General features: G+C 37.1%; 1 protein-coding gene across 1 annotated transcript; it reads right to left on the reverse strand.

Annotated features, from left to right (window-relative positions):
* Nucleotides 1–967: 967 nt before the first annotated feature.
* LOC108768336 (uncharacterized protein K02A2.6-like) lies at nt 968–2134 on the reverse strand (the record flags this gene model as incomplete). The annotated part of the gene is made up of 3 exons (XM_018518734.1): nt 2029–2134; nt 1427–1773; nt 968–1339 (listed from the first exon to the last, which is right to left on the reverse strand). Coding segments are annotated over exons 1-3 (825 nt in total), but the record flags the coding sequence as incomplete, so codon positions are not given.
* Nucleotides 2135–12676: the final 10542 nt, after the last annotated feature.

Here is a 12676-nt window from a genome sequence, read left to right on the forward strand (position 1 = left end):
TGGAATTATAACTTTATATCCCATATATTAGCAAACAATTGTGTTCTATTGATATATAATGTCTTTTTTGAAAATACGGCTTTATATTAACATCTTCTGTATAATTTGCCCAACCAGATGCTGTAAAATCTAGAACTTTTAATAATACTAAGTCTTGTTTTGTTTCTTTTGCGATATCATTAGCATCTAACGGTATCTCCCTAATCGCATTAAAAGAATAGATAAAATTTGTAATACCCGTTTCATTTTGCATTGGTAGACGAGAAAGACCATCTGCATTTGCTACCAATTTCCCTTTTTTATATTCAATTTCGTACTCATATGCTGATAACGTTAAAGCCCAGCGTGTGATTCGAGCTGCTGCGGTAGCTGGAATCGCTTTATTTTTACTAAATATGTACTGTAACGGTTGATGGTCTGTTACTAGCGTGAATTTACGACCAAATATGAATTTATGAAATTTCCTTATCCCAAATATTAAAGCTAAGGCCTCCCTTTCTAAGTTTGAGTATTTCTGTTCAGTTGGAGATAACGTACTAGACGCAAACATTACAGGCTTATCCTCTCCATTTATTCTATGGCTTAATACTGCGCCTACCCCATAACCACTTGCATCGCATGTTATATAAATAGGTACTCTAGGATCATAATGTGTTAAAACATTATTTGATATAAGTAGATTTTTACTTAATTGAAATATTTTTTCGCATTCTTCCGTCCATTGAAATTTAGTTCCCAGCTTACACAATTCATACAATAGTTTTAACACAGAAGATAACATTGGTATAAACTTATTATAGTAATTAAGTAACCCTAGATATGACTTTAATTGTGTTACATTTTGTGGTGACGGCGCTTTTTTTATGCATTCTACTTTATCTTTGGTAGGGTGAACACCCTCCACGTCAATATTATGACCTAAAAATTCCACACTTTCTTTATAAAATTTACATTTTTTTTCATTTACTCTAACATTATATTTTTCCAAACGGGACATAACTTTTTGTACATTTTGATGACACTCTTCTAACGTTGCTCCGTATACCAGGATATCATCCAGATAACATTTTGTGTTAGATAAACCCGCTAGAATAGTTTCCATGATTGTCTGGAAAATACCCGGTGCCGAACTAACTCCATAAGTTAATCTATTATAACGAAAAAGACCCATATGAGTGTTTATAGTAAAGAGTTCCTTAGAGTATTCGCTTATTTCTAATTGTTGGTAGGCTCCCTGTAGATCAATTACCGTGAAGTATTTATTTCCACTTAAACACGCGAAAATATCAGTTGGTAATGGTAAGACACAATGATCACTTTCAATAACTTTGTTCAATGTCTTTTTAAAATCAACACAGATTCGGATATCACTAGAATTTTTTTTTGGAACTATTACAATAGGGCTTGCCCATTTACTATGATTTACCTTAGATAATATACCTGCTTTGATTAGTTTTGACAATTCTAACTCAACTTTAGATCTGAGACTAAACGGCATTTCATATGCGCAATGAAATATAGGCTTTACATCCGATTTCAATTGAATATCAACTTTAAAGTCCTTGATACATGAGCCTGAGTCTGAAAATACCTTAGAGAACTTTTGTTTGATAACCTCAATACATTTTTTTATTTGCTCCAAATTCTCCGTTCTTATTTCCTTAATGCTACCAACTTTCGACTCGACTTGGTTGGAGATGAGTTCTTTCCAATGCGGGTTTACAATATCTAACCAATTTCGACCTAACAGTGGTACAAATCTTGTTGAACTCTCTAAGACAATCAATGGTAAAATATATTTTTTGTTTAGATAATCAATGTTAACTAAAATTTGACCTACAATTTTAACATGTTCCCCTGTGACTACTTTTAACTTAAAATGTACCGATTCCAAATGAATATTTTTAAACTTTTCATTGTAATCATCGACATGGATTACAGACTTACATGCTCCCGAATCTATTTCCATATATACTAATTTATTTTCAATATTTATCTCAACTTTCAAGCTGCTATTTTTAAACTCACCAATTCGATTAATAGATATTAATCCCAATTCAAGAGTATCATCCTCCTCCTCTTGACTTTTTTTATCCTCGACAGTTTCTATATTATGGACTTTATTTTTACACATGTCTGACTTAGCTGTATGACCTATTTGACTACATACAAAGCATCTCCAATTTATGGCCGGATATTTGCTATAATCGTGGTGGCTTTTTGTACATTGTTTACACTCCTTCCTAACTGGTAACGTTTTATTTCTTGATTGTTAACTTGTTTGGCCGTCGTTCGACTGTTGACTTTCTTGATTGTAGTTTGATCGTTTAATTGGCTTATTTTGAGTACGCTCATCTAGTGCTTTTCCATAATTCCTGTTCTTGAAATCTAGTCGGTTGACTCGTAGGCTCCCTTCAGGCATCATGACTCTTGTTTGATGTTCTGCAAGCTCCATTCCTATGGCTATTTCACAGGCCTTCTCAAAAGTTAGTTTATCTTCTGTTAACAATCTTTGTTTGATTCGTTCTGATTTTAAACCACAGACAAACCTGTCCCTTAATGCTTCTTCCAAGAATCTTCCAAACTCACAATATTTTGATATATTCTTTAGTCTAGTTTGATACGTTCTAATATTCGTTACTATCTTGACTTCGTTACTATCTTGACTTGTATTATAAAATTTGTAACGTTCTGCTATCACCAGTTTTTTAGGACTATAATGATTTGATAATATGATTTTTAATTCACGATACGTCTTTGCACTGGGAGATTCTGGTGATAAAAGATCTTTTAAAACGCTATAGGCTTCTCCTCCTAATAATGTTAGGAATAGTGCTACTTTTCTTCCTTCTTCTATATTATTGCAGATAAAGAGTTGTTCTACTATTTCAATGTATGTTATTATATCAGACTACGAATTAAACGGTTCAATGTTTCCGATTAGAGCCATTGTTGAGTTTCTTGTATAAAATATTTCGTACTTGTGTTATGTATGTTGACTTAACCTCAATTTGAACTTATGTGTTCTGCACGGTGGTTTTCCGGACTCGTCGCCAAATATGTTATATCTGGTACCACGTGTACCGGTTTAATAATTGACTCAACAGTCTTACTTTAATAGTGTTTCTTTATTAACCTATAAAGACTTTTACTTTTGACGATGTCGTTAACGTGCACAATTGAATTAACAATCACCATCATGGCCGCTCGCTCTCCTAAAGCTCGCTTTACATTTTTATGCTTAAGACTAGTTCGCATGGTCGTTATCTTAATACACAACAACTAGGACTCCATTTTTCTTTCAGGATCCTTGAGTCAAATTGGCTCGAAATAGGAAAATGCATTACTGTGAGTGCTTATTATGACGAACCGAATATCCACACCATTTTAAAATTCCCTCTAATTTCTCATCCAAAATATGATATACTCAAGGTCATACCATTACCCACCCGACCACGATAATATATTTACTCTAACTGAAGTAGATCAGACTATAATAACAATAAATAACGAAAATCAACACTATATGACATTAACACACGACGACTTAAATGTAAGATGTGAACAAATCGATTATACTTATAACACACCAATCCTATATACCACGAAAACACCAATTTATTATGTGAAGTTCAAATGTACGTACAAAATTCTAATTCTAAGATACTATGTAATATACGATACATTAAGTCAAATCACTCCATATGGATAGTCCTCGGAAATCAACGAACGTGGCTATACTTCACCGCTAATGAACAAACAATTACGATAGACTGTAAAAATCGCGAGGAGTATAGAACAAGAATCATAAAAACGTGACAAATTACGCTATATGGAGAATGTAAATTAACAACTGCGGATATGACTGTAAAAACCATAGGAACCATCAAAGCCGCAACCATTCAAATGCGCTTACCAGAATACAATTTAACTCGTTTGCGAAATCAGTTAGAACATAAGGAGTTAAATCAACCAGAAGTAGTAAAATTGAGGAAAATTATTCGCAACCCGACGGAATTAATGGACCTAAGCACCAAGCTGCAAGACCTAACAACCAAATTATAAAACGCACAAGATTCATTAATTCTATCGGAACCTATTGTATATACACTTTCGGGTAGTACTATTATCTTAATTATTGTAATTATTGTAATAATTGTATATATTGTTAAAAAACACCAAAGTCGCGGGACGAATGTAACAAATCCCGCGTAGAGAAAAAAAAGAAAAGCAGATATCTTCACAGAAAACGTCAAACCTCCGTTTTCTTTTTTCAACGGGGGAAGGATGTTATGACACAATTAGGTCATACCTAAAATCTGCATCTTTTCTGCAGACTAGCAGTTAAAATCATTACAAAATCAAGTCATCTACTTTGGACCACAAAAGAGGTGACATACATTAATTTAATGCAACTACGTATAAATTCGGCCTAATTAGTGAATATAAATACGTAAGCCTCGAGCATTTCGGGGCCGTTTCGAAAAGTTAAATAAGAGTACGACTACTATGAGAATCTCCGCTACTGCGAGACACCATTATACTGTAAAGTACATAGAACTCGTAAGTGACAATAAAACTTCTTATACCACGAACGCTGGCCTATATTAATTGGAGGACCTCGAGCCCTCACTAAACGACACCACCATGTCCAATCTATGATTCCGCCATGCCCTGAGCAGCACGTCGTACCTGGACAGGACGACTGGTAACCGGCTGATCGTTAAATTCTATAAACTGTGCCCGGAGCGGCACCCTTGCACCCTGAGCGGTACAACAGGTTAAATTCCCTTTTTTTTATCAAAAAAAAACATTTATTGTAACGTTTGAAGAAACATTTTTTTAGCGTTTGAAAAATGTTTATTTAATGTTTGAAGAAGAAACATTGCTTTAACATTAAAAACACATTTAAATGTTAAAATTATTTCAACAAAATTAGAAAAAATAACGTGTAGAATTTTTGTTATTTATTTTTTTTCGACAGTGTCTAAACATTAAATTACTAATTTTATTAATTAATTCTAATTTTTAATTATATTTTAATTTTTTTCACCAGCCGGGTTTTGAACATGGGACCTCAGGGTTATGAATCCCGTATCTTATCCGTCACAATACTTATAACTATCGATGCACACAGTTCTTATTATCCATATATGGTATACTTAACGCAATTACATTGTGTTAATTTCTCTTCCGCATTTATTTTATTATTCCGACCCGTTTTGAATTAATTTGAGCTTTAGAAATTAATATTTTTTACACATTTATAATAAGTCAGATAAATGTTAAATAAAAGTTTTTTAACTCTTTTAAAAAATGGTTATCCAATTGAGTTAATTTTTAGAGAAGTACAAAAAAGAATTAACAAACTCTCTACCACTAAATTAATTGACTCGAGCAATCATGATATTGATAATCAGGAAGTCATTGAGGATATATCTTGTAAAAAACTGTTCGTTGTACCATATATTCCGAAAGTTACAAATTGTGTCATATCAAATTTAAACAGGGATGTTTTTACTATAGGAATACGTTGTATTAATAAATTAAATATGTTTGTTAAGGTACACAAAGACAAAACAGACATAATGAGTAGAAATAATGTGGTTTATAAGATTTCGTGCAGGGATTGCGATGCTTCATATGTAGGCCAAACAAAACGAAAACTTAATACTAGATTGAGGGAACATGAGTGTAATATAAGGAGGAATTCTTCTAAATATTCTGTTTTAACTAATCACATGCTAGATTTCAATCATTCTTTTGACTGAAAAAATGTCAGAGTCATGGACACTGAATCACATTATAATAAGAGATTAATCTCAGAAATGCTTTTTATAAAGGAACAATACAATGGCATAAATACCCAAAAGGATACGGAGAAATTAAGCAAAACTTATTTTTGTTTGCTTGATAACGACCCTGACAATAATATTTGAATTTCTTTAACTGCCTTCTTAATGTTATAACTCGGTTCCTTCATTCTATTATCTACCATCACACTGTTATCATGTGCTCTGGAGTTTGCGTATATTGCATTGCATATTGTGACTTCTTTAATTGTATTTGTAAGTTTTTTTATGTTTTTTATACTTTTTATGTTATACCTTTACATATTCAACATTTCATTCATTTTGTGTTCATTAGATTCTTGAATTTAATTTATTCGTATGTGACACCTTCCTTTTTCGTTACTGAGCGGATAAAAGAAAGATATCATCTTGATGCTATAATTTGTTTGACTTTATTTGGATATACTGATTCTTTCTGACTACTTTGCATCATGCACTTTACATCATGCGTTTCTTATTGTTAGCGACATAGATTCTTTCTGACTACTTTGCATCATGCACTTTACAAAGTCATCTTTTAAAGCTTGTATATTACCGTTTAATCCTTTGTTTAAAACATAACAAGCGTTGACGTTTACGTAGACTGAAGAGGACTTCTATATGAGTCGAAACGTTTCGAATATTAAATATTATATTGAAATAACTTTACATTAATAAAAGTCATCTTTTAAAGCTTGTATATTACCGTTTAATCCTTTGTTTAAAACATAACAAGCGTTGAATCTTTACTTTATATTTTTATTTTTTTATTTTTTTTATTGTGGCGCCCCTGACATTTTGGCTCCCTAGGGTTCAAAAGTCTATAGGTTAAGCCCAGATCCTCATGAAGAATACCGACGCTTTGATACCGAGTATGATTGGTGAAAAACGGGTGAAAGGGATAAATTTTACTTCCATAACTCGTTCTTCACCAATCAGCGCTCAGTGTTAAAACGCCAGTATCTGCATGAGGATCCGGGCTAATGCGCTACTGGTTAGTACTGTCCTGATACAGAGCAGTATGGTCTCGGGATAAATGCGATCAATCACAGTGCAGCATTCACTTAGGGCAATCTTAAACTGAAGTAGCACAATAACACTGAATTGAGATAAAGTGAGTACTAAACAGTGCTATAAATCTATTACTTGTTTTTATCAATTCATGCAGAATATAAATTTTATCCGCCATTTTGATTAAATAAATCAAACTGCATTATCAAAAATTTTAGTACAATAAGATTTACTCTCATTCAATTAATTTCATTTTACTGAATATAATTTTAGCACTGCAGTTAGTGCAATTTTTATTCGCGGAATATAACATAAAGCTCGCATGGTAATGCAGTATAATCTAACCGAAATGCGAAAATTTCTTGGCATTGGAGTAGAGGGCATTGATCGAATATGTGGCACGGAAAAAGTTTATACTTAGCATGCGCAGTGTGCGTACATCCAGAGAAAGGTTTCTCCGATGTAAAGAAATGTTTCTTTGCTATACAGTTAAAGAAAAAAATTCTTTGATTTGAACATCATTTCTTCGATTTAAACATTATTTTTTTTAATCAAATAAAAAAATTTTTTTAATTTTTCACCATAAATATATGGTAATATTTTACATAGATGTATTCGAAAAAAAACCCTGTATTAACATTCGAAACGTTTCAAGAAAAATACCAAATATAACAATAATTGATCGTATTAAATTACTAAATGTAAAATTAAATTATGAAGATGTTGTCGTTATGAAAGTCAGAATCGTTATGATCGTTTGGTGTTTTTCTTGCATTCTTACCTGCAGGATATGTAATTTTACATTTCATTTTTGACATGGTACCAAATTGAATGGATATAAACTTACATCAGAGCTATTACTCGATCTGTAGCTGAGTTTGCAAGAAAATCTCCACGCTGTTTTGTTCTGAATCTTATATATTGCACTGAGGATGGCCTTAAATGTTGGCCGAAACGTTTCGAATATTAACATAGGTTTTTTTTCAAATACATCTATGTAAGATATTACCACATATTGTTTTATAATTGATTTTTGCGCATCAATTATCGCGCCTTACTCTCATTTGTCTTTTATTGTCATTTTTTGAAATTTGAGAGTTATTAATAAGTTTTTTATTTAAAAAAATTTATTCGATTTTATAAATTATTTTAAAATCGAAAAAATAACGTTCAATCCTAGTGAAAATTTTTCTCATAACTTTTATACGAGTCGAAACATTTTTCAGAAATACTCAGAAATATTCAGAAAGTTTACGTTTTCTCTCAGAATTTTTCATACAAGTGAATTCTGAAATATTCTAAAATTTCTCATCCCATAATTTTTAAAAGTATTTTTAAATTTTTTAGATTTTATAACATTTCATCAGAAATTGTACTTACAAAAAATCTTAAAAATCTTACGATATTGCATAATTGATAGATTGAACGAACTTACCTGTGAAGTTCGATCCTAATTATGCTCCTGGTCTCGTCCGGATGGAAATAACTATGTAGTCGTGCTCTGCACGCGCTCTGACAACAGTGTTCAAAAAGCAATCAATTGGCGCCACCGCCAATAGCAAAAACGTGCGCTTCAGGTGGCGCCCATGTCTACTGCCGCCATCTTCCGGGGCCGTCTTCCACGGCACCGGCGACGCCATGTTCATAAGTTTAAAGTTCCTGAGACAAATCGCTAGAAATGGGAAGGAAGCTAAACACCAGATTAGGATAACGCTAATAAAAGCAAGCAATGAGGAGGTGGGTTTTATCCCATTCGGACGAGACCAGGGGCATAATTAGGATCGAACTTCACAGGTAAGTTCGTTCAATCTATCAATTATGCCCCTTAAGGTCTCGTCCGGATGGAAATAACTATGTAGATGTTCAAAGGCGCGATTTGGCGATTATTATATCTAGTAATTGTAAGAGAGATAAACTGTGAGCTTGTTCACCAGAAAATGATATCCCTTAAGATAGGAATATATCTGTATAAAAAACACAAAATATACCAGGAGCATAGTAAACCTGAGAGATAGCTGGTAGAATTATATTGATCTCCTTGTAAAGGTGGGTCGTTTATCTTACTTTGTTGGAGGTGAAGTCCCTGAAGGAGGATGGCAATGCCGGCGGAGGATTCCCTCATGATAGAAGGATAGCAATACTATAATCCTCGAAGTTGATAGTAGGCCTGCTATAGAAATTGGCGAATATCTTAGATTCTTCTGTCCAACCTGCCGCACGCTTGAGCAGGTGTGAGGCGACTCCTCTTTGTGCTGCTCTAGATATTGAGGCATGTGTGGTGCTGTGTGCCGAGATAGTTTCGGTGTCAACTCCAGATTCTCGCAGTCCTTGTTTTATCCACCAACTGAGAGTTTGAGCTGTGACTGCTCGGAAAGGCTTGAATAGAGAGATGGATAAGAAGTCGCCAGAGGATGGATGCAGTGACTTGGTTCTCTATACATAGATCCTCCTGATCTAAGATACGCAAAAAAAACCGAGGAAGGGCTTGTAACGTCCTGAAGCAGAAGTTTTCGTCCGATTCGGACAGCGAATTAATAATTTCTCGTTTATCGAGATCTGAGTCTAATAGAGGCGAGGATCTGAGCCTGTTGTCTCGTTCCAAGCGCTAATAAAAGTGCTAATTTAATAGTGATCCGATCTGAGGGGGACGCCCTCATAAGGATATATAGAGGCGAGCCTCGCTATTCTGGAGCGGGGTCCCATATAAAATCATGTGGGCGCGGAGACTTGAGCGCCGCCACTCCTTTACAAAAACGACTAACAAGGGGATCGTTATCGATCTCATTGTAGGAGATCAGAGCAATTGCTGACTTCATTGTATTCAGAGATGAATAAGATGATGTATTATGTAGCTCCTGTGCGAGAAACTCCAGCATCTGGGACGCAGAGGGAGAGAAGAGAGGCAGACAGCGTTGGCAGTAAAATTTCCACCAGGATTTGAGGGGGTAAATGTACTGCTTAATAGTGGAATCAGCCAGTGAAGCGATTAGAGCTGGGATGGTCTCTGAAAGGACTAAGCGAAGTCTGAAGGCCTCCCTGAAAATCTCGCGACCCTCAGAGAAAGTGTCCTCTAGGACCCTCCGGGTGCTGGCTCCTGAAAGGAGACGAGAGTAGTGAAAGATCAGCTGAGCGGATCAGTGTTTCTGACAGCGAGAGACGGTGAAACAACGGGAACCAGGGCTCTGAGGGCCACCATGATACGACCGTGCTCGTTGCCTCGTCGTCGATTATTTTTCTTAGGACTCAAGGTAGAAAGGGTGGAAAAGCTAGCATTCTAAGTTATTCCATGAAATAATAAATGCATCATGGCGATTAATTCCGGATCCGAAAACCATGAAATATAGGCCTCATATTTATTATTATTTAGAGATGCAAAAAAGGTCTATTTCAAATGGGCTAAAGGTTTTCCACACCCTACGGAATGCCTCCTTGGAGAGGGACCATTCCCGTATCCGGATTTGCAATTCTAGGTTCGGCGTCTGCTATCTTATTCTATTACATTCTCGAAGATCCGCTGCGAAGCGGCGAAGACTATTGCAGGCTGCCATAAAGACTAAGGCGTTTATATGGAGAGACCGATCTCTGTCAGACTACCTTTCGTGGATACGACTCGTCCCGCATGCAGCGCCCCAATCGTTCAAAGAGGCGTCTGAGAAAATTTCGCGAACAAAGCCTGAAGATTGTATCTTATTGGATTGGTTATGATCCGAAAAAATGCTGCTCCACCATTCGAAATCCAGTCCGAGATGTGCTGAGATTTCCTTTACAGCCGAGAAATTTTCGTTGTTTTTAGTCAGTGCTAGAAAGTTCTCCCTTTCGAAGGATTTGGTATAAAAAGGCCATATTGTACCGCTGGGAAAAAAGAAATAAGCGAACTGATAAAGTTCGCGAAGAGTCTTATCGAACATTTTTTCAGGTGGATCATCCTGGTTGTAAGTCCTCTCAGATTTTCACGTCTCTGAGGAGGAATTGAGATCGACTGCTTTACGGAGTCAATATTAAAACCCAAGTACTTACAAGTGGTTGACGAATCCAGGCGTGATTTGAGAAAATTAATACAGAAACCCAGGGGCTGAAGAAGATCCAGTGTCGCGATGACATTCGCCTGGCATTCGACCAGGGAAGATCCTAACAGGAGAAAATCGTCCATATAGATAACAGATTGATAGCCCTTATTCGCAGGTATGCGGCGACCGGCCTGAGGATCTTCGTAAAAATATACGGTGCTGAAAGAGAGGCCAAAATGCAGTGCGGTAAACTCAAAGGTTCGTCGACGTCACTGGAAACAAAGAAATCTCCGAGGATCCTGGAAATAGCAGTCGATAAGTAGGCATCCTCTAAATCGGGGGTAGCCATGTAAATTCCGAGGAGCATCAAGCGAATGACCGTCCGCCAAAGTTCTAGTTTGAAGTGAGGCGGGTCAGTGTATCTGTTTAGGCCGCTTAAATTCAAGATAAAGCGTTTACTACCAGAGGTTTTATTGATGAGAAAGTGATAAGAATTGCTCCTCGCCAGGCTCTACCGGAACGAAGGTGCGCTTGAGAAGAAGGCGCTCGATCTCGCTATCACGCCAAAGGCTGTCAGAATGGCTAAGAGACGGTTCTGGTCTTGCTGGGGGCTCAGAGGTCAAGGGAATGTGATAATCCTGTATAACCTCTAGGACCAAGGGGTCTGAGGTAATAGTCGCCCATTGATCTAAAAAATGTACTAAGCCACCTGCGAGTCTTACTTGTCTTAGCGGAGATATCTGGACCGTGACCGAGAGTGGGAGCGGTGGTTGCGGCTACTGTGAGAGACAGCTCCCGTCCGGCGAGCTGCTGTGGATCGGACAGGAGGCCTCCTGTTTTCCAAATGGCGTGGCCTGGATAGGCGCAGTTGGGTACGCAGCTAAGCGACCTGACGGATTGGTTGAAGCGTTTTCTTTCCCACTTGCGCTGATGATTTTGACACTTCACGGTCTACCTTTGGGCAAGTCTGCGCCGTCCCAAGAGCTTCAATAGAATCATGTCCAAACAGGAAATCGTCGATAAGTGCTGAAAAGACGGTATATCAGAGGCGAAAAGAAACATATTGCGCTTTTCACACCAATGACAGATCTCGGTCGAGATGACTGAGAGGTGGGGAAATTTTATAGATCCGAATCCGTTGATATTTAAAGAGGGCTTTGTAAAAGCCGTCTTAGCTAGAGAGAAATGATATTGGTGGTCTGCGAGCAAATGGATGCCTTTGGCAAAATATGGTAACGCTGCTTTTGCTTCCTCACTCTGGAACTGAGTAAACAGGAAATGCGAGCCTCGAAGGCATTGGGACAAGCACCCACTTGAGCCTGAGAAAACGCCTGCTACTCGTCACGTTTAATAACCAGGGGGGTAAGCGCAGCCAAAAATTGAGTTTTGATGGGGTCAGGCCCCGAAGGTTTTTACTAACCTTATATTTTGCTAGCAGAGCTGTTCTGGTGTCCTCGGCCCATCTGCTTCGTAACTCCGTCTGGATCAGGTCTAGAACCGCGGAGTTCTAAATGGATGAGGGCATAGGCGCCTGAAATTCTCTGAATAGCTCGGAGGTTAGGCATTGGGCCTCTGCAGCGAGGTTTGAGTTTGGCTAGTTTAATGGCTCTGTAGCGGACAGATCGGCGCTAGACGTACCTTATAGAGGGGCAAAATCATCCTTCGTGCCTTCTGTGTCTGGCCCAAATGAGGGGCATATATGGTATTAATGGGTATGAAGAAGCCGTCGGTTACGATCTCTCTTTACCAGAAATTCCTGCAACAAAGTCTGGGTCGACAAGAGATCATACCTGGTTCGACGCCCCGGCCCCTCTGGGGGGCCGTCGG

The sequence above is a fragment of the Trachymyrmex cornetzi genome, unplaced genomic scaffold (genome assembly GCF_001594075.2).
Source record: "Trachymyrmex cornetzi isolate Tcor2-1 unplaced genomic scaffold, Tcor1.1 scaffold780, whole genome shotgun sequence".
Lineage (NCBI taxonomy): Eukaryota > Metazoa > Arthropoda > Insecta > Hymenoptera > Formicidae > Trachymyrmex > Trachymyrmex cornetzi.